Here is a 22,260-nt window from a genome sequence, read left to right on the forward strand (position 1 = left end):
AGAGGATGCAGGCAGGGGTGGGGCTTCCCCAGACAGGGGAGGGACTTCTGGACACTGGCCAGCCTTGCCCAGAGAGGGGAAGAGTCCTCCTTAAAAGGCAAGTGCAAAGGCCCTGGGGCGGGAGCTTCTCACGGTTGGCAGAGGAGGAGAGCATTGCCGAGGCAGGAGGCGGGTGGGTTAGGGGACCTGGAGGGCTGTGCAGAACAATCTGCATTTTATTTGTGTTTGATGGGGAGGCAGAAGGCACCTAGGCCAGTGATACACACCGAGTACTGGGCAGGGGGGCCCGCAGGCACAGAGAAGAGGAACTCTTTCCACAATGCATAGGAGACCCCAGGGAGCCCCAGCCCTGATGTGGATCCGTTGGCACAGGCCCGAAGGTGGCAGGGGGTGTCCAGAGGCAGGCAGATGTTGGATCTGGGGCACGGGTGTCCTTCTGGTGTGCATGTAGGGATGGGCTCAGTCCTGTTTTCCAGGGACCTACTCTGGGGCTCGCTGCTGTTTCCTGGGGCCCCTGCAAGGAAAGGAGGGGTGTCAGGTACCCCAATTTGCTAACAGATCATAAGGACGCCCTGCTACAACATGAGGTCTCGCCAGGCAGTGTACCCGGCCCCCACCATCACTCCTCTAACCCTCCCCACACCAGGCCAGCTGACTGACCCCAGTGAGTCCCCAGCCCCAGCAAGTTCCCCACCAAACCCATCCTTGGGATCCCCAGCATGAGTTGGCATCTCTGTGGACCCCACTGTCCACCTTGAGGCTGGAGACCAGTCCAGTGGGCAAGGGACCAGCAGACACCACAGTGCAGAGAGGCTGCTCGAGCCTCCCAGGTCCCACTGCCAGGATGGAGTCCCACCTGTTCCTCGCATGGCTCGATACACCTGCAGCCGCAGCTGGGCAGGCCCGCCGAGCTCCGGGGTCCCGAACTCGGCAGCAGTGAGGAAGGCTTCACGGCTCGGGCTCAAGCCAGGAAACACCATCACCTGCCAGGGCAGGGGGGCCACTCAGCTCCACCGACCCCGGCCCTCAGCCGGCCCCACCCCGATGCCCAAACACCCACCAGGTCAGAGGGGAGGAGCCACCAGATGGGCCTTCAAGAGGCCCCCACTGGCCTCATTTCACACAGTGGGAGACAATGTCACTCAGGAGAAAAAAATCAGGTCAAAACCATCTGTGAGCAACAGGAATTGTACCTTCATTTCTAAAAAATCCCCAAGCACCAAGAGAAAAGGCTCAGGAGCGTTCAGAGCTCTCCCGATGCCAGGCCTGGGTGCTACTCACCTCTGCACTGACTCTACTAGACGCAGAATGTTAATAAGGCCCAGAAAAAGGCTTCTTGTTTTTTAAAGGGAACTGCAACAGCCAGGGCAAGAAACCTGGAAGGCCAGCCTACCTCAACGGGCTCCCGGGGGGCTGTGAGGGCCTCCTGCTGCACCAGGGGGCTCAGGGGCCCCTGCAGGTCCCCACTGGGTGCTCCCACGAGGAAGTTCTCTGCGTCCCACACAGGGCCTGTGGTGCAAGTGTGCAATGAGGTGCTGTTCCCAGGCCGAGGAGGAGTGTGTTGGGGGCCCAGGGTGGGACCAGACCTGGGACTGAGCCACCTGGCAGTAGCCCCTGGCTCCCTCCACCTGTTTTGTCCAGTGTGGGCTCAGTCCGGGACAGTAGACACTCAGCAAACACCTAACAAACACTGAACAGCTAAGGAATGAACTGGGGTGCCAGGGGCAGCTGTCCTGGCCAGGATGGGAGGAGCTCCCAGGGTGGCCAAGGGACCCTGTATGCTTTGGAGGAGGGGTGTCCTGGGCCAGGGCAGCAGGTGCTCCCCAGCCTCCCAGGGGCCCCAGCGCACCTCCGGGCCGCAGCTCACAGACGTAACTGTGCGGTGCCGAGCACAGGTCCGTGTTGCACTGCCCAGCAGGCCCGAGCCGCACGCAGCGCTCAGCTGTGGCAGGGTGCGGCTCCCCAGGCAGCCAGTTCTGGCAGCTCTCCAGGCTGAAGGCCTCACCCTGCGGCGCTGGGCCCACCTCTACCCCCTCCACAGCTGAGAAGCCGATCCACACGTCCAGGCTCCTGCAGGCAGACAGAGGGAAGAGCAGGTGCTCAGGGGCTCCCCAGAGACAAGCACCCCTCCCTCTGCCCTCTCTCTGGGGGCACCCTCCTCAGAGCAGCCTGTCAGGCAGGCTCTGCCTGTCCCCACTTTCCAAATGGGGAAACTGAGGCTCATACATGACTTGGCAAGCAAGGCCCACACCAGTGCCCACCCAATCACCTATCCCATGGGGCCAGGGGCCCAGCTGAGACCCTCATGGAGCTCCACATCACTCTGGCCCAGGGCCACGTAGACCTGTGTGTGCCCAGAGGTGAGGCTCCAGGTGTGGCATTTGGGGACAAAGACACCCACATATCAGCCCCCAAACAGGCTACTTCCCACAGCTCTGCCAGGGCAGAGAGACCCTCCTGGAGGCAGGGCTTGTAGATACAAGGACAGGGGCAAATATTGGGACAGGGTCAGACAGAGGGACAGGCAGCAGGGGTGGCTGAGGTGCTGTGGTCAGAGCTGGGTGCTGGGGCTGCATTACTACCTGGGAACCAAGTGACCTTGGGCAAGGGCTATGACTGCTTTGGGCCTCGATTTCCCCTCGGGAAGTCCAGGGTGACCCACAGTCCAATCAGTCCCTTCCCACACAGGGACCCTGGGAGAGGAGGGGGGCCAGCCTCCACCCCATCCCGCCCCCTAGCCACTGCAGGTGCTAAGGGCTGAGTAGAGACCAGGCGGGGCCACCTATGGTGACCACTACAGAGCGCATGCCCCCACAGGTCTGGGCAGCCAGAGCGTCCAAGAGGCTCCTCGTGCATGGGCAGCGCTTGGCAGCAGTGACCACCCAGGGGGGAGCAGCAGGAGGAAGTGCAGCCTCCGTGGTCACACCAGAACCTCCCCGGTCCCTGCCAGGAGGGGCCCAGAATGGGACAGTGGGGGCAGGATACAGGGCAGGGGGTGCACCTCCCACAGTGGGCACCCCCGTGTCCACATCTGTGCCGAGAGAGCTGATAGGAACGGCCACACGTGGGCACAACATGGTTCCTTATCCCCAGAGCCAGGCTGGCTGGCTACAGCACCTCCAGACACCCCAATGTGCTCATGCTCCATCCCCACCCCAGCATTCTGGGGACCTCCCCCGACCTCCCAGCCTCTCCGAGGACCAGCGGCATTTGGGCAGGCACCTGGTGACGCGGGAGACCAGGAAGTGCTGGACGGCAGGACTGTCCACCATAGCCAGGGCGGCCCCGGCCCAGGCCCGGCACTGCTCCTGTGCCTGCAGCCAGGCCGCCTTCTCCACCACCAGGCGGTAGCAGCGCCCGTTACCAGGGAAGATCTCAGTGTCCGAGGGGCAGAGCGGATGCACCACTGGGGGGTCAGAGAGCAGAGAGACAAGGCATCGATGTGTGACCAACCAGGGCTGCCCCACCCACCCCGACTCAGGCCTAGGGGCGGGGCGGCCCCACCTCGGGCTGGCTCCTCGCCCAGGGCCACAATGCTGTAGGTGGCCTCGAGGCCAGAGCCGCCACGGTTTCGGACGCCAAGCTTCAGGGTCTCGTCGCTATGCACAGAGGCCAGACACATGAGCTCCAGGGCTACGGGAGCCGCCTCCACCCACACCTCTGCCCAGAGCCGAGCAGAGCCGACCCCCAGGGCCAGCACGGCCGTCACGGGATAGCGCCCAGGCAGCACATAGTGGTGAGTGGCATCCGCGCCAGCAATGTCCACCTCAGGGGAGCCGTCGCCGAAGTCCCAGCGCGTGGAGCTGACTGGCAGTGAGGCAGTGACGTGGAAGGCTGCGGGCTGGCCAGAGGCCAGAGGTCCTTGGGGCCCCACCAGGGCAGCCCCTGGGGAGGCAGGGAAGATGTTCTGGAGGAGGGTGGGCCCCCGGCAGGTGGGGGCGGGGGGCAGTGGGGGGCTGGAGCAGGAGGGTAGGCAGGCCGAAGAGGCATTGGGAGGCCGGGCCAACCCGCACAGGCACCTGCCCTGCTCTGAGAGGGCCGCGAGGCCCCGGCCAGCCGCGAAGCAGAAGGCACTGCAGGCCTCAGGGGCCAGCGGGCCCTCATGGGCAGCTGAGAAAGCCACCAGCGCCACGGCGCCCGAGCTGTCGTCAGGGACACAGGCAACGTACTCCTCACCTGGAAGGGGCAGGCAGGCTGGTCCCGAGGGTGCACCCCACCCCATTCTACACCCCAGATCACATCATCTCCAACCCTCCAACAGCTGCGTGGCGCTCACCCCCACCCCCAGACTGGTTTCCCCGCCTCACACCTACGTGGTCCCCTGGTCCAGAGGGCCTCTGCGACCCCTTCCCCAGTCAGTCTGTCCTAGCCCCTGTAATTATTTCTCTCGTGCAGCTGTTCCCCAATCCCCATCTGCCACCGTAGGCTGGAGACCCCTGAAAACCGGCAGGGTTCCCGCCGGCTGCTTGGCCAAGCTGTCCGGCAGGGAGGGACCAAGTGTGTCCCGCCCACCCGCACTCACCACAGCTGCTGTCCAACAGGGGGCCGCTGAGGAGGGGCCGGCCGGCCAGAGGGCCGGGCCCAGCACACGTGGCCGCCTCAGGCCGCACCACACGGACCTGCTGCTCCTCTGCCCAACGCGGCAGCCAGGCCAGACCACAGTCACACTCCAGCGGGTTCCCGCTCAGGTTTCTGCAGGGGGCGGGGCAGGCTCAGAGGGCAGGTGTGGGGGCCACGGGCCCAGCTGCCGACAGCCACCAAAACCAACAAAACTTACATTTCACTTAAATTAAATAAATTAGCAAATATTCCTTCTTCTAATGTAGAAATCTTGTTGTTGCTTATGTCCCTAAAAGAAAGGAGAGATTCGACATGGTCTGACGCGAGCCCCCTCAACCGCAACAATGACAGGCAGCCGCCACCTGCCCAGTGCGTGGAATCCCGCAGCAGCCCTGGAGGGGACACTCACAGCTCCGTCAGCGCCGAGAGGTTCGCCAGGAGCCCGATGTCCAGCGCTCGGAGCAGGTTGTGGGAGACATCTCTAGAGAGCAAAGCAGCTGCAGGTCAGTGCTGGGGCCCAAGGCATGGCACAGAGTCCACCCGGGCCCACCTCAGATGCTCTCCAGCTGCAGCCTCCCACCTTCTGAGCTCCCTCTTCCCAGGGCCAGAGGTGGAAGACCTGAATGAACTCTCATCTGGAGAGCCCGAGGCAGGAGAGAGCTGGCCCCTCAGCACTCCATCCATGCCCTGCCCCTTCCCCTCCCACCCCCTGCCCCCTGCCCCCTCCCCCAGCAGGACTGCACCATGTAGGGCAGGCTTCACCCCTCCACACAGGATTCAGAACACACAAGGAAGCCCAGGGGTTTCCAGGGCCAGGGGCCCAGCTGCTACCAGCTGGAGGGTGGGGGGAATGTGGCACAGACCACACAAACGGGAAGGGGGCTCTGGTGGACGACCCCATAGCAGAGCAGTACTGACAGCCCTGCTAAGTCTCTGGGGTCTGGGCACCAGAGTTAGAGCTGGATCTCCATAATCCCAGGCCCTCAAGGTCAACAGAACCATATCAGAGAACCGAACATGGTGCAAGACACGGGAGAAGAGTCACGGGTTCTCAAAGCATGAAACTATGAGCAGAAATAAAACATCAAAAGCCGAAAGATCCAACTGCACAAAAACATGCAACTTACACACAAAATATCATAAAATCAGAAAACAAACTACAAGCTGGGAAAAGCACTAGCAATTTAGATGATGGATTAAAGGCCCATAATCCCCTTTCCACATATGCTGTTAACAAACCATAAAGAAAGCAAGTTACTCCAGGGGGAAAAAAAAGGCTAAAGATGAAAATAGGCAAGATTAACGAAAGATATACAAATGTCACAGATACACAGAAAAACACCCGGTCTCATAACTGGAGAAACACCATGAAAACAGAACAACAGCACTTTTTGTCTACCATCACCCCCAGCGCAGGTGACGTGGTGGTGACACACCAGTGACTACACTCCAATGACTACATGACCCCAGCCCCTCGCGAGTCTTTCCGAGGATACACTCTCTAGCCAACAATTCCACCTCCTCGCCCGGCATAGAGGTGGAGGCCAGTCACCCGGCCCGTCCACCTCCTGGGCAGGGACCCTGGACCAGCCTGACTCAGTGGACACCTCCAGTCGCCACTCCTCCCAGGCCTCCCTGTGCTCCCACAGGTCTATACCTCCCACCATAGTCTCCAAACTGACGAGGCCTGGGCCTCCCACCCTTGGGGCCTCTGCCCTTCCAGGTGTCACTCTGGCCCTCTGATGTCCCCAGAATGCCTCTCACCAGGTCTGCCCTTCCCTGGCCTGTCAATGCCTCCTCCAGGCCTATCTGTCTCCAGGTCCTGTCAACCCAGCTCCTAAAACATTCAGACTCCCCCACCCTACCCGAGCCACAGCTTGGTCCAGACCCCCATCCCTGGGCACCCGCCCAGACTTCACAGTCCCTCTAATCCGAGCTCCCGTGGCAGCCTGAGGGGTGTCCTGAAGCCCAGCTCCATCAGCCACCCTCTGGAATGGGTTTTGCTCTCTCCAGCTGCCCCACATACAACAAGAACTTAATAAGAACTGGCTGGTGTGAAGACAAGGCCCTCCTGGAAGCCAGGGGCCTGAGTGCCAGCCCAGACCCCAAGACCATGCCCAGGGGTGGTGCTGGGATGCCTGGTATGATACCTCTGCCTGGCTCACAATGTCCAGGACCACTTCTGGAATGAGGCTCAGGAAATGGCCCCCACCCCAGCCCCTGACCACTGCTCCTTCCTGGGGACCTGCTATCCACATGGGGCCTCATGGCCACCTATACCCAAATACTGGCTGGGGGCCAGTTCTCAGTCAGGCTGCTCACGTGATCCTGGCTTCCAACACAGCCAGGTGGCCACCTGGGGGACTTCTGGAGGGGTACCACCTGCCTGCAGGTGATACGAGGGAAGCCAGGCCCAAAGGGGCTCCTGTCCCCCTCTGGCCCCCACCAAGGGAGTGAGGAAAGGGGGACTAGACGCACTCAGCTAACCCCTGGGAGCCTGGTCTCTCCCTCTGCATAGGGGGCAGCCATCGGGAGACTTGGCACTGAGTGGATGGCATGTGGACATGACATGCTCAGCCGATGCTGGCTGCAGCCTGCCTGGGGAGGCAGCAGGCCACAGGCAGCCTCCAAATCATAAGGCCTCAGGCAGGAGGGTACAGGCAGTAGGTGGGCAAAGGTGGGCAAGACCAAAGTTCTCCCCTGAATCGGGGGCTTCCTCAAGAAGGGCTGTGAGTAGAACCTCGGGCACAGTCAAAAGAGCTACATAGCTGCAAGGGGCAGGGTCCTCCCAGCAGCGGGACCTCTGAGACTGGACAGGGGTCCCACAGGGTCAGGGCTGGGGCTGCAGCTCCTGCTGGGACCACATGGGGACGGAGGCTTCAGCCCAGAGGACCTGCAGCCCCATCGCTGCTCTGACCAGTGGCCTGACTGTGCAGGCTGGGGGGACACCTGATTTGGCAAAGGCTCTATCCCGGCAACAAGCGCAAAACGGCAGTGTGGGTGCCACCCAGTAACGCCGCATGCCCTGAGAGTTCAACTGCTTTGGGCACCAGCACAGCCACATGCACGCCCCGAGGCACAGACGTCTTTCCCCTCACCCATGAGATGTGACAGGAGCTGGTGAGCAGGTGTGGCTCACACCCCCGCTTAGCCACAGAGGCAGGAGAAACACAGCTGCAAGATGCAGTCCCCCCGCTCCCCGTGACTGTTCAAACTCTAAAGAAAGCGCTGGAGGGGTGCACGGTAATAACCCCACTCCTGAGAGCAGGCAGGCCCCTCCATTTCCCACACTTTCATTCTGCTCTTCAAGCAGGAGAAAGTCGGTGCAGGAGGGGACAGACAGGATACCCAGCAGGACCTAGATAGAGCGGGGGCTTCAGAGGGGAGCAGACGGCGATGGGCTGGGCAAGGGGGGCCAGCAGCCACACCAACCGGGGAGGTCAAGGCAAGGCCTCCTCCACTCCAAGAAGCGGCACGGTCCACTGACAGTGGGCTCAAGGCTGGAGCTCCACCCGACTCACCCGAGCCAGGGGTCCCAGACAACCCCACTGAACAGCTGGGTTTCCCATGTGGATACTGGCGGGTGTGTGCGCGCGCACGCAGGTCCCTTCCCCCAAAGGCTGCGTGACAGGGAGCCCATGCCCAGAGCATGGGTCCCAGGAACTCCAGAAGCAGAGACGCCCTTGGGGGCCAGGGGACATAGTGACAGGACCCTCTGGCAGGGTCACCTCTGCCCCTCACAACGGAGCCTAGCTTCCCCCTTCCATCTGGCGGTGCCACTGGGTAAGCCAAGCTGGGCGCTCACAAGCAAGCCAAGAGCAGTGGGGGAGGCAGCAGTCGGCCTTCCTCCGGGGTGCTCCGTGCCCTCCACAGCAGCCCCGCCCAACCCCGGCCGGCCGATCCAGCGCACAGACTGGGAGACCAGGCCCAGCAGGATATAGGAGACACAGGATTTGCGTGTGTCATGGCAGCTGCAGCCGCCCAGGCCTAAGGGAGCCCATGGCGCCTGCGCATCACTGTGTTAAGCCACTGAATTTCGCTCAAAGCCTTTAGTCTGTTGCTGAGGAGTGAGCACGATGCCAATGCACGGCCGCAGAGCCCTGGATTCTTAATGGTTGGCGAAGATTCCACATACAAATTCTTTGCGTTTATCCTCACTGATCCATTCCATAAAGCTACAAGAAGAAATCCTGACACCCAGCGGATCACCAAAGCACGGTGAGGCTCTCGCGGTGCAGCCTGGAGAAGGCATAACGCTCTCCAGCACTGCTGTTACTGCTAACGGAAGCAATGCTTGTAAAACTCCTACCTAATAAACAATTTGGGACAGTCTCATCTGCTTTAAAAAAAAAAAAGAGACACACATATGGTGTCTCCCAGTACAGGCCAAGGCCCTCTACCACTGCACATGAGCATGTGTGCCCAGAGGTGGGCTGCTGGGGCATCCACACCATCCCTGCGGTGGGTTGAGGCAGGCCAGGAGACCAGGGAAAGGCAGACAGACTCCACCCAATGTCAAGTACAACGCACCAAGTGGGGACGGCTGTGCCATGAGAAATTTCAGTGAGACTCAAGCAGGGGCTCCTCTGAGGCTAAAGGGAGGACAGCTGTGGAATCCGTGCCTCTGAGAAGTAGAGCTGCAGGGGCCCAGAAGCAAAAGCCCTAGGCAGTCAGATGATCCAGAGACGGGGACTGGGGGACAGTGGGACACAAGGGTGAGTGCAAGCATGAGACACCCACCAGGGGCACCAGGGACAGCTCCCCAGCCAGGGCCTCAAGCAGAAGAGGAAAGAAGGAAAATCCCTACAATGTTTTTCCACATCCCATTTTCTGGAAAATCCATCATTAGCGGCAGCTGCGGGGAGCCATCTGCGGTGCCAGAAAAATCAGGGCAGGAGGAGGGAGCCGGGTCTACCTCAGTGTCCCAGCCAACGCCCACCCTGGCAGGACACCATCATCCCTGGCCTTACTGGCCCATGGCTCTTGGCCATCCTGGGCCCAGCTAAGTCTTCTATCCAGCTTGGCCTGGCCCAGCTGCCCCCGGGAGGCTTTCCCCCCGACTGACGAAGACAGCCTCACCCCGTCATGAGTGCTGGCCACGTGCTCCCCATGCTCCCAGCTCCAGGGAGCCCCTTCTCCCCAGGACTCACCTGGGTCTGGTCAGGGCCCACAGTGCAGAGAAAGACCCTGCCCGGCAAAGCTCCTGCAGCCTGAAGGCAGAACCAGGACAAAAGCCAGGTGCATCACCACAGGCCAGGGCTGCCTCGGAGCATCCGTAAGGGGCGTGCCACGGGTAACAGTGTGGTGGGGGTGCAGAGAGGACACTGGAGGAGGGCCTCTGGAGGCAGACACTGGTGGAGTCCTCACCTGGCCTCAAGGCCCTGAACAGCCACTTTTCCACATCTCCATCTGCTTTTTTATAAAAATAAATTTATCTTTGGCTGTGTTGGGTCTTCGTTGCTGCGCGTGGGCTTTCTCTAGTTGCGGTGAGTGGGGCTACTCTTTGTTGCAGCGCGCAGGCTTCCCATCGTGGTGGCTTCTCTTATTGCAGAGCACGGGCTCTAGGCGCGCAGGCTTCAGTAGTTGTGGCAGATGAGCTCAGTAGTGGTGGCTTGCAGGCTCAGTAGTTGTGGCACACGGGCTTAGCTGCTCCACAGCATGTGGGATCTTCCCGGACCAGGGATCAAACCCGTGTCCCCTGCATTAGCAGGTGGATTCTTTTTTTTTTATAAATTTATTTTTTAAAATTTATTTATTTTTGTCTGCGTTGGGTCTTCATTGCTGTGCACGGGCTTTCTCTAGTTGCAGCGAGCGGGGGTTACTCCTTGTTTCGGTGCACGGGCATCTCACTGCGGTGGCTTCTCCTGTTGCGGAGCACGGGCTCTAGGCACGCTGCCTTCAGTAGTTGTGGCTCACGGGCTCTAGAGCGCAGGCTCAATAGTTGTGGCACACGGGCTTAGTTGCTCTGCAGCATGTGGGATCTTCCCGGACCAGGGCTTCCCAGACCAATCCCCTGCATTGGCAGGCAGATTCTTAACCTCTGCGCCACCAGGGAAGTCCCTCCATCTGCTTTTGCCGTCACTGTTCTGGGGGAATTCCAAGGCTGCTGTGGGCCAGCCCCATCCCACCCCCAGCCCCTCGGGTTTCCACTGCACCCCCCCGTGACATCATCATAGTCACTGACGCCCTGCCCCCCACTCAGGTTCTGTCTTACAAAGTGGGGCGGTGGGGAACACAGCAAGCCCAGGGAGCCACCTAAAGGAGCGCAAGGAGCCCAGCAGAGCTGGCAGAAGCAGCAGAGGCTGGCTAAGCACCACAGCAGCCAGCCCCCACTAGGAAGAGAGCCAGCACCCAAGAGGTCCTAGGCCAAGCAGGGTCCACCCTCTGGCCATGTGGACCCTCCTAGACCCCTCCAAGGCCCAAGCCAGCAACTTCCAGGGACCCCAAGTCTGGAGGGGTCAGGCCAGCTCAGGGGGAGGGGTGACCTGGGGACCACACACACCACCTGGGGACAGGCACACACCCACAACAGCACAAGACACGTGTCACCTCCCTGGGCACCAGGGACCAGGCTAGCCCACAGCACTGGATGGAGATGGGGGCTTTCTCATACCTGGCTCGTCCCCTCCTGTTCCCCCTCCTGACCCGAGACAGTTAAGTGTGTTGGGGGAGGAGTGAAGACCCCTGTTCTACCCCCACACCTGGGCCTTCCTTCTCCTCTTCCCACAGTGCCCAGCTGTCACTGGAGAGCCCAGTCTGCCCCCAGCACTGGGCTGCCCCAACTCCCCCTGCCTTCCAAATCAGACATCCAGCCTCCCGGGGGAGTGTGTCCTTCTGGCTCCGATCTTTCCTATTCCGAGCAGGAGCTGGGGGTGGGGGAGAACCCCTGCTTCCACCACCAAGCTGGAGGTGTCCAGCGGAAGGTGCTGAGGGGCCCCCATCCTGTGGACAATGGTGGCTCCCCCTGACCTCCCCACACAGGGCTCAGCCCCTGCTCACATCCTAGTTCTCGCAGAGGGGCAGGGAAGGGTGTCTCAGGGCCCAACAGGGAGAGATGGGGAAGGGGCTGTTAGATAAAGCCGAGTGGGAAGAGGTGTGTGAGGTGGAGGCCAAGGAGAGGTCGTTTTTGAGCCCTGGGTGGCTCCAAGTGCAGTGCCTCCTAGAGCTGAGGAAACGGAGGCTGCAGATAAGCCAGGACCCTGCCCTGCAGCCCCAAGCAGGCTCAGTCTCCTTCTCTGTCAAGGCGGGGAAGTGGCCAGGGTGCCTGCTCCCCAGTCCAGATGCCAGGCGGGGTCTGGGGGCCAGCCGGAGCCCCCAAGGAAACATCTGCACATTCCAGACGCATGTGGTCAGCAGTGGAGGCGAGCACCAGGCCCCAGCCCAGCACCCCACCCGGCGCTGGCCGCCACGCTGGAAACAGGGCTTGGGGGGGAATGGGCTCCGGAGAGGCCGCCTGCAGATGTTACGTAACCACTCTGCCCGAGCCAGCAGCTGCCTCCTCCCTCTGGCAGGACAGGACAGAGCTGCGGCAGAAGGCCCCCCACTCCCCATCCGAGGCCTAGGGCTCCTGCTTCCCGCTCTCGCTGGGCTTCCAGAAATGCAGCCTCAGCTGCCCTGTCCTCTCCATGGAGGCCCCAGGGCTCCAGGGAAACAGGCTTCCCTCAGCCCAGCCACGGGGGACCCCCAACACATCCCCTCAGGAGCCAGGTTGAGGCAGAAGGGATGAGAGGCCACAGGCTGGTCCCGGTGCCCTGGGACCCCACAGGCTGGTCCAGACCCCACCCACATGCTCGGCTCCCAGTGCCCCCACTCGACGCCGCGGTAACGGCTCCTTTTGGCAGTGGAACGGGGTGGGTCAGTTTGAGTCTAGTAACCTCACTCTGTCTTCATTCCCTTCTATTTATGGTGAGAGAGGCTGGCTTCCAGGGGCGGAAATGATGATGTTTAAATTAATGAATTCAAGTTTTGGAGAGAGAGCCGATCTGAAGAAAAACATGCGGAGAGGGTGAGCTGCAGGGGTGGGCAGGGGGCAGGCTCTTGGCGCAAGGGCATGGAGGGGCCAGCCCGAGCCACCCACCCCCATCTGGCGCCAAACTAGGGCCCAGAAGGGGGGTCTGGACCTCAAAGACAGGGAAAGGCCTGCGAGAGCCCCCTGGCGCCTTGTCCCAGGGCGTCGGAATAGGAGGTGGCCTGTGTTTCCCTGAGCATGTTATGGGCTCCCTCACCGGGCGTGGCCATCCCACGACTGAACCATCACCAGTATGAGACACAGGCGTCTGGTGTGGTGACATCCCCTGCCCAGGAAACCCCTGGAACTACAGGCCAGGACAAGGAAGGGAGCCCCGAAGAGGGGCCTTCCCAGATCAGCCTACAAAGAGGCAGCCACCGTCAGGGCATTAATAAGACTGGGGGCAGGGGGTGGCGAAGGGCTAAGAGGGGACCCTCCCAGGAGAGGGCCCAGCTTGCCCCTCCACCTGCAGCTGGGGATTTGGGGCCACTCTTCAGGGCAAGGGGAGGAAAAGGACCAGTACCCATGGACACTGGCGCCCATGTGCTGCCTTCAGCTGGGATGTCCCTCTGCACTCTGGCCCGTCACAGTCAGCCAGGGCAGGGGCTGCGCCGACCCCTTCTACAGATGGAAACGCTGAGGCTCCAGGAGGCTGCCCTCCTCACCCTGTGGTCGCTCCCAAGAGTCCGAACAGTGAGGGACAAAGGTAGCTGGGGCTCTCCCCATCCTGGCCTGGGAGCCGGCACATGGCCTCCAGAATTCCAGGGGCAGAAGCATCATCCAGCGTGGCCAGCAATCCCGTCACCCAGTCAGCCGCTGGGCACGGCCACTGGGCTATAGGGCTCAGTTTAGAGGTGCAGGATCTGGAGGCCCCGGGTGCTTTTAGCCTTGCCCAGAGCACTGGCCCTCATTCCTCGCCTCAGCCAAAAGGCAAGGGTGGCTTCTGCCCCGCCTCACGACAGAGCCCTTTCCAGGGCAGCCCCATAGGATCCAAGAGTGGACTCCAGGCCTGCTAGAACTGGGGACACACTTTGCCAGGCCTGGGCCCATGGGCACCTCAGAGGGAGAAAGAGCCCTGCCCACTGTGGTCCCCAAACGTAGCCCCCTCCCTGGCATGGGCGGCTGGGTACCACTGGGCCCTTCGGCAGAGGCAGCTGCCAAGCCATAAAGAACGAGGTGTTCCGGGAAGAAAGGACGTGAGCCGCATTTTCCAGCTGCGATTGCCCGACAGCGAGACTGCAGGCACGTGGCCTGGCCGGCCAGCACGGAGGGTGAGCCCCAGCGCACCCATCCCAGGCGGCGGCCGCCACCCCAGAGAGCGCGGCCGGAGCAGGGTGTTTTCATTCCAGCACTCGGTGGGCTGGGCCCGGCTGGGTTCCCGTTGTGGCGCTGGCCACCGCAGAGTGTTCCGGAAAGGAAAATGTGTGTCTCATCCAAAATGGCTTCCTCACTTGAAACCAAACCCCAGCCGGGGTCCCCCTCAGGAGCCAGGGTCCCCACACACCCACCTACATGGCACAGGCCCCCCAGGTGGGGGGCGAAGGTGGCGGCACCGCCACCCGGCCAGCTGTCACAAGATGGCAGAGCAGCCGGAGAGGAGCCCGAACCTAACCTCTGAGGCAGAAGCCACAGGACGGGCCTGCAGAGATCTGGGAAAGGGAGACCGAGTCTGCGCACGCTGGGCACACCTGACCCGAAAGCGCCTGCACCAGTCAGCTCCTCAAGGGACAACTCGAGGGCTGCAGTGAGCGGGGCAGCCACGGGGAGCACTGAGCAGCTCGAGTGTGCGCAGATTCCAATGGTGCCTCATCAGCTCAGGGCACAGAACAAGGTGTACACGAGAGCTCACAGTGCGGTTTATGCCTCATAACTTCACCATGTTACACATCCATACATGAAGGCATCGAACACACAAATGCATAAAACAGATAAAAACACAAGAGAAACATGCGAGGCATGATACATCCCAACAGCCACCTGGCTTTGCATTGAAGTCACCTCTGAGGCCAGACCAGAGGAGGCAGGAAGGCTTCTGAACATGGGGCCTCCTGGACTGGGTGCCAAGGGGTGTGTAGGAGCCTGCCTGCCCAAGGCTAATCTGTGCGTTTCCCATCTGCTGCAGCATTTGGTCTGAGCAACACAGTCACGGGCACATGTGCACCAGCTCAGGGGCACCTCTCCTCAGGCTTTTTGTCTGCTCTGTGGCAGGGCAGGTCCTAGGGGCCCAACTCCTGCCAATGCTTGGGTATAAGGTAATGGGCTCTGAGAACACAGAGAAGGGACAGGGGGGCCACTCTGACAACAGTTATGATTATCGTGGCCACCATCAACTGAGTCCCGTGGGTGCACCATACACCCTCACCTCTGACGCCCCACAACCACATAAGGTTCATCCACTCATGGTACCCATTTTGCAGGTGAGGCAACTGAAACTCAGAGAGGCCGAGTGACTCAGCCAAGGTCATACAGGAAGCGGAGGAGCTGGGATGTGAACCAGGTCTGACCCAGAGCCTAAGTCCCCTACTCCTGTGTTCCTTGCCTCCCTCCTGGAACCAAATAGAAAGTCAGTGGGGAGGACCAGAGCAGGGACAGCCAAGGGAATTTCAAGGAGGGAGCTGGTGGGAAGGGCTGGGGAGGGCAGGCCCAGGCAAGCAGCTGGGGCCTGAGTCCAGAGCCCACCTGGTCCCATTCAAACATAACCCAGCCCCACTCAGGGATGCCCCCACCGCCACCTCTGTCTGCTGACGAAGCAGGTCACTGGTGCTGTACCCCAGGCCCCCGAATGCAGTTCCAGGGATATGTCCCAGAGCGTGCTGATGAAATCACCTCTCTGCCACAACCTACCAGCCACGTGACCCTAGGAAGTGACTCAACCTCTGGGAGCCTCAGTTTCCTGGTCTGTAAAATGGAACCAAGTGTGGTTCTAACCCAACTGCATTGGGGCAACACATCACAAGAAAAGGGCTCAGCAGAGAGTCCCCACTCATGGCAACCGTGGAGAAGACAAGGCGGCTGCAGAAGTGGGGTGCACCCCTGGGATATTTTCTTCAGAGATTTGTTTTATAATTCACATACTATAAAGCTCACCCTTCTAAAGTTTACAATTCAGTGGTTTTTAGTATATTCTCAAGGTTGTGCAACCACCACCACCATCTAATTCCAGAACATTTTCATCCCCCAAAACAGAAACCCCACAATGCTTGGCCACCATCCCCCACCCCCATCCCCCATCCCAGCTGTAGACACTAGTCTGCTTGTGCCTACATGGATTGGCCTGTTCTGGACATTTTTTATCAGTGCAATCATGCAACATGTGGCTTTTTGTGTCTGGCTTCCTTCACTGAACATGTTTTCAAGGCTCATCCACCCTGTAGCATGTATCAGTACTTCATTCTTTTTCATGGCTGAATAATATTTCATGAACAGACCACATTCTGTGTATCTATTCATCTCTTGATAGACACTTGAGTTGTTTCCACCTTACAGGTACTATGAATAATGCTGCTACAGGCACTTGTGTACAAGTTTTTGTGTGGACGTAGGTTTCGTGTCTCTTGGGTGTACATACACCTGAGAGGAGAATGGCTGGGCCCTATGCTAACTCTATGCTTCGCTTAATCTTCTGAGGAGCTGCCATACTGTTTTCCAAAATGCTGCCCCATCCTACATCCCCACCAGCCGTGCACGAGGATTCCAATTTCCCCACGTTCTCACCAACACTCCTTAATGTCTGTCTTTTGGTGACAGCCATCCCAGTGGGTATGAAATGGTATCTCACTGTAATTTTGATTTGCGTTTCCCTGAAAGCTAGACACTGAGCATCTCTTCATGTGCTTATTGGTCATTTGTGTATCTCCTTTGGAGATTGATCTGTTCAGATCCTTTGCCCATTTTTTTAGCATTGAGTCATAAAGGTTTTTATGTATTCTAGCTACAAGTCCTTCATCAGATAGATGGTTTGCATGTTTTCCCCACCCTGCAGTCGTTTTGCAGGTGTGTTCACCCTCCTGGATGGTGGCTGTCCTCACTGCTCCCAGCTACTGCCTGGCTCCTGAGGGTTACTGGCACTGGAAATGCTCTGGTGTTGGTCCCTTCGTGTCCCCAGGTGTCACAGATGAAGCTGAAGCCTTCCCATTCACCTGCCTGACCTGCCAGGGGACCTTACAGAAGGCAGTGTGTGCCCTCTTGTCCACAGTTCAGACAAATCTGCAGTCTGTGTCTTACCACAAAACTAATGTTACATGTGCACTTAGTCTGCATTTCCAAGTGCCAGCTATCATATGCAGCTCAGGTAATGTGAGGGTGAGACCAGCTGAGTACGCAGGACACCCAGGGCCTCCTGAAACCCACTGTCTCCACGCCCCAGCTAGTGTTCTTTCTAGAAGATGCCAATCATGACGCTTCTCTCCTGGGTCCCTCAATGCTGCCCCCCTGCTCTCTCGATAGAGGCCCCACCTCCCGCCCCTCCATCACCTGGCACCTCTGAGACTCTACCAGGCTGTCCCCTCTATCTGGGACGCTCTCTCCCAGCCCCTGCATGACTCCTGCGTGAGCACTGAGTCTTGGCTTCAATGTCACCTACACTGGGGATCCTTCCAGGGAGCCCCTCCAAAACGGCCTCCTCCTTATCATCTGTCTTTTGGTTTAACACTAGCTCTGCTGTCATAAAAGCCTCAGAGACGTGGGCCTTGAAGACCCCTGGCACAGGGCCAGGAACACAGCAGCCAGGCCCTCCCTCTGGTGAGGGCCCAGAGACAGGGCCCTCCGCTGCCCCGCCAGCCCTCAAGGCAGCCACGTGCATGACACCTGCAATCTAACACGTTACACACACGCCAGGCCCACGCCAAGCCCAGTGGTCTACTCCCTGATGTCCATCTTCCCTCACACCCATGTCCTGTGCAGGCCCCGGGGGCTGAGTCGCCCAGAGATTCCCCTATTATTTAGGGGCACAGGTGAGGAAGGGCGAGGCCCTGGGTGCCCCCAGCCAATGGAAGACCCTAAGGCCCCAATATTTTAATCAGCAAACCAAGTGCCTATTGGGTCCCTGCTCTGAGCCTAGTCCTAGACCCAAACATTCACAAGACAGTACGAGGCCCACTTTGGGCCCCTGGCCAAAATTAGCAGCTCACATCACCTGAAAAGCTGTCAGCCAAAAGCAACCACACCTGAAAATGACTGACAGCACCTGGAGCAGTGCTGTCACATCTAGAACTCTCTATGCCGTCCCGTCCAACATGGTAGCCCGCTGGCTCTGTGGCTCGAGCACTTGAAATGTGGTTCACCATACAACACAGCTCTGGACCCGACCATCAATGTACAGGAAGAACACCAAGGGCAGAGGGACACACAGAGACACAATCCAAAAGAAGGTGCCGTCGGAGCCGGTTTCTTCAATAAATCGCACAAGAGGAAACAGATGGAAGGAAAGCCTACACATCCACAGAGATTTAAAGGACATCAACTAACCGCACTGCCACTGCGTGGACCTTATTTGGGTCCTAATTCAATCTACTAAAAAAACTGAGACAACCACAAATTTGAACACACTGGACATGCAAAGTGATCAGGGTATTATGCACTGTTTTAGGTGTGATCGAGGTGTCACCATACATTCCAAAATGCTTACAGATCAAAAGTAGGATGGCTGGAATTTGCTTCCAAAATGGGTTGGGGTGGGGTGGAGGTGTGGAGGGGTAGGCCAGGCCACAGGGCAGTGGGTCCATGAGGTTCATCACACTATTCCTCCCACTTTTGTGTATGTTCAAACTCTCCAGGATAAAAGCTTTAAAAATAGGAGAGCAACAACATTTTACTGAGTAACGTCATCTTTTTCAGGCTGTCATCTCCCAGCAGCATCACTTAACCCAAGAAAGGCTGCGGTCTCAGACTCCTGGGCTATCCTGCATGCCGAGGCCCAGGGGCCCCGAATCCCCCACCAGCCAGCCCCTGTCCTCCCATCCAAGTCTGGACACAGCTGTCCTGCCACACCTCAGGCTGGCCAAGGAGTCTCAAATGGAGGCGTGGCTGCGAGACACTGATGACAGAGACGCCAGGCCTGAGCCCGCTAGAGGAGGCTGCTGGTGACACCCAGGAGGCAGGGGTACTGGGGCCCCTGGACACGCACACCCTCACCCGGGAGGCTCCCTGGCATCTCTGAGCTCAGCCCTGCTCCCTTGGAGAAGAGAAGCCTCACCCACCTCCTGCTCCCTGAGGAGGGGGTTTGCAGGGTGGACAGGCAGAATGGCTGGGGCAGCCCACAGAGCACAGATGGTGGCCTGAGGGACCGGGGTGAGGGGGCCTTAACATTTGCACCCAAGGGCCCAGTTTACCATTTTGCACCCAGTCCTCTGGAAATCTCCCAGAGGCAGCTTCAGAGTGTCAACAAGAACATGAAGTCTCCTCTATTCCCCATCCCCCTCCTCCCAGAGTCCCATCATCACATGCTGCAGGGTCAGCAACCCTGGGAATCCTGCTGGCTCAGGCCAGGCCACCAGCTCCCTGGACCTCCAAAACCCAAGACCAGAGCCTAAGGGGACACATGCAAGGCAACAGGCTCAGGCTCCGTTGCTATGCCTGGGAGCCTGCACCCTGCTGCAGGCCCCTGGCCAAGCTACCAGTGCCGTTTATTTCCTGGACAGCTCCTGGACGCCAAAACGCCGCCAGGTGATGACGAAGCGGGAATAACCAGCAGGAGCTGGGGCCTGACCCCCCAGCAGCTCTCAGCCCACGAGAGATGTATGTAACCTTACTCACAGCATTGAGAAACAAGGAGTGGCGTGGATCCAAAACGACTGTGTGGGCACTGGCTCCAGGCCAGAAGCCCACCTCCACAGAGACAGCCGTGATGGCAAACACTTAAGCTGGCAGGGAGCAAGATGACAGCGTGGCCCCATGGCTCCCAGCCGCTGCCCCTGGAGAACCTGGTTGCCCCCAGCCCCCAGCCCCAACCCCCAGCAAAGCCCCAAGGAGGACCCATACAGGAAAAGCACCCACCCCTGCCCCACCCGCCAACATCCAAACTCGTCTGAACACTGACCATGAGGGTCCTCCTCATAAAAGGTGGCCACACACTGGAGTCACCCAGGGAACATTACAAAACCAAATCCCAGGTTTAATAAGCCTGGGGATGTTAAACCCCCACCAAGGGATTCCAGCATGCAGCCAGGGAGTGATGGAGTCCTGGCTTAGGTGTCTGCAAGTACCCAAACGGGGCCGGAGGGATGTGGATAAGCAGGCCCTGAGCCTGTCCCCATCTCTGGGGACAACCATCTGAAAATCTCAGTCCCCTGAATCCCTTTCAATCCAACCCTCAGCTCCTCACAGTCAAACCCTGCCTCTGCCATGTACTGGCTGTTACTTGCTACTTGTGCTTGGACAAATCACATCACCATCACCTCTGGGCTGTTTTCTCATCTGTAAAATGGGCATCTTCACTGTACCTCACCTCAGAGGGTTAGGATGAGGGTTATGTGTGACAGTTCACAACCAGAGCTTGGCACAGGCCCGGGCTGGAGGCAAGCTCTCCATAAAGACTGCCTGTTATTATTTCTGCCAAAATGCAAACCTGACAATTGCTTTTCAGCGTTTTAAACCCCTTCATGGGCATGCTACCCCCCTACTGTTCCCAGGATAACATCAGAACGCTAAACTGCACAAATGAGGCCCTTCATGACGCCAGCCCACCACCCATCCTGCTCCCACTCCCTCACACTACCCCTTCCCCCCACAGCTGCCACACTGGAGGTGTACCCCTACACCCACGTTCGACCAAGTCCAGCCTCCAGTCCTTTGCACACATGGTTCTCTCCTCCCTTCCCCTAAACCCACCTTCCTACCCCTCAAATAACAGGCCAATTCTTACACATCCATCAAATTCTTGTCCACCCCCTCCGGAGAGCCTTCCCTGTCATCCCAGATAGAGCTCTCCACCTCCTAGCTTCCTACTCCTGGGCTCCCAAGTGCTGGGTATGCCCCCAGGCCAAGCTGCATCCTATTAAGCTCTAATTAGAGTTTAAGTGTTTTTCAGAGACCTTCCCGCCCCGCCTCCGCACGATGCTACAGGCCCCCAGTCAGCTGGCGTTAGCGGAGCCCCACCGGGTTGTGCGATGTCTCTGCCTGCACAGAATCCGGTATTTTCCTATTTCCCTCTGGCTGAGGCCAGGCGGGCTGAGAGCCGGCCCCGGTCCCAGGTTTTCCTTATTTAGTCGGGCCGACCTCACTGCGCTGGAGCCTCGCCCTGGGAGAGGCCTGGCCCGCACTCCGTTTCCCCTTCTAGAGGCCGGGGACGCGCCCACGCCCTGTGAGGCCCGCCAGGCCGGCGGCCTGCCCGGCCGGCCTCTCCCCGAAGGGTGCAGGCGCCCCGCGCCCCGCCGGGCCCCGGCAGCCGCCAGTCCTTGCGCCCGCCGGGCGCCATGGCAACCGCCCGGCCCGCGTTGCGGGCGGCGGGTTACTCACAGCGCTGTGGCGTCCGCGGGGATGCGCAGCGCGGGCCCGAGCGTCCGCAGTCCGCGGCCGGAGCAGTTGACGCGGCAGGCGGCGCCGGGCGCCGGGCCGCAGAGGCAGGGGGGCGCGCACGGTCCGCAGCCGCGCCCGGGGACCCCCGCCAGCGCCCCGAGCCACAGGCCCAGGCCCAAGGCGAGCGCCAGGCGGGCGGGCGCGGCGGGCGGCATCGTCAGGGCAGTGCAAGCATGGCCCCGGCCCGGTCCCGAGGGCCCGAGCCCGCCCGGCCTCGGAGGCCTCGGCTCAGGGTGGGCCCGCGCACGGCATGGCTGGGCGCGGGAGGGGGATCTGGCGGCGGCGCGGCCGCGGCCTGTCTGCCTGCGCGACGCCCGCTCGGCACTCTGGCCCGGTTCTGAATCCACAGCCGTCCGCTCGCGCGCTGGCGCTGCAGTGCGGGCCGGCTGCCGGCTCCTCCTCCTCCCGGCGCGGCGCGGGGCGGGGCTCCCTTAGGCACCGCCCCCTGCTCCGCCCTGTTGGGCGCGGCGAGGGGCGAGCGCCAGGGCGGGTCGGCCCAAGGCTCCGCCCTTCGCTCTGCAGCTTGGGGGCCTGTGGGGCGGGGCTAGATGGGCGGGGCGCCTGGAGCTCCTCCCTTCGCACAAGCAGTGGGCCGGGCCTCGGGCTCTGCTCTCCAGGGAGCGCCGGTCTAGGTCTGCGCTCTTCCCCCTCCCCGCCGCGTGCGCCCCTCCCAGACCTCACTCAGCGCCCGAGCAGTCACAACACTGAAAACACCAGCCGGGACCTCCGAGCGCCCGTTACGCGCGCTCATCCACTCCCAGCGCCTCTGTCCCTCTCCGCCACCGCGGTTTCCAGAACGCCTGGCACACAGTAGGCACTCAATAAATGCGTATCGCCTCCTCTCGTGGAGTTACCAGGGCGCCGGCGAGGAGTGGCGGCTAGCTCTCGCTGTCACGGTGGTGACGCCCAAGTTGGGCCTCACCTGGGCGGTGAAGTTCAGCCTCCCGGCCTCCCGCCGGCCGCTGGGCATAGGCTGCGCTCTGCGAGCCAGGAAGCCCACGTCCTCCCGCTCCGGCCGCAGTTTGCCCGCTCTTTCTGTTCACGGCGCAATGTACTCTGTGCTGTGACTCTGCCAAGGGAGATTTTGTTTCTCTGTGTGCGCAGGATTTAATTACGAAACTAACGCAGGTGGTGGGAAGAATCCAAGCCGAACAACATGGATGAACCCTGAAAACATG

The 22,260-nt window shown here is 60.2% G+C and overlaps 1 protein-coding gene across 9 annotated transcripts in view; it reads right to left on the reverse strand.

The window, feature by feature from the left end:
- Nucleotides 1-21,476, reverse strand: part of PKD1 (polycystin 1, transient receptor potential channel interacting) — a 47,460-nt gene extending 25,984 nt beyond the window's left edge. For 7 of the 9 annotated variants that reach the window (XM_033429128.2, XM_049700126.1, XM_033429133.2 and 4 more), the window contains exons 1-10: nucleotides 21,023-21,473; nucleotides 4,970-5,041; nucleotides 4,778-4,849; nucleotides 4,523-4,692; nucleotides 3,505-4,176; nucleotides 3,223-3,406; nucleotides 1,850-2,070; nucleotides 1,394-1,509; nucleotides 857-983; nucleotides 267-514 (exon numbers count right to left, since the gene is read on the reverse strand). In XM_033429128.2, coding sequence (XP_033285019.2) covers nucleotides 267-514; nucleotides 857-983; nucleotides 1,394-1,509; nucleotides 1,850-2,070; nucleotides 3,223-3,406; nucleotides 3,505-4,176; nucleotides 4,523-4,692; nucleotides 4,778-4,849; nucleotides 4,970-5,041; nucleotides 21,023-21,237 — 2,097 coding nt within the window. In that variant the 5' untranslated portion in view covers nucleotides 21,238-21,473. Of the gene's footprint in view, nucleotides 1-266; nucleotides 515-856; nucleotides 984-1,393; nucleotides 1,510-1,849; nucleotides 2,071-3,222; nucleotides 3,407-3,504; nucleotides 4,177-4,522; nucleotides 4,693-4,777; nucleotides 4,850-4,969; nucleotides 5,042-21,022 lie in introns of all 9 variants that reach the window. The other 2 variants (XR_004483557.2, XM_033429134.2) reach the window with 2 other exon arrangements.
- Nucleotides 21,477-22,260: the final 784 nt, after the last annotated feature.

This window comes from Orcinus orca, chromosome 16 (genome assembly GCF_937001465.1).
Source record: "Orcinus orca chromosome 16, mOrcOrc1.1, whole genome shotgun sequence".
Taxonomy (NCBI): domain Eukaryota; kingdom Metazoa; phylum Chordata; class Mammalia; order Artiodactyla; family Delphinidae; genus Orcinus; species Orcinus orca.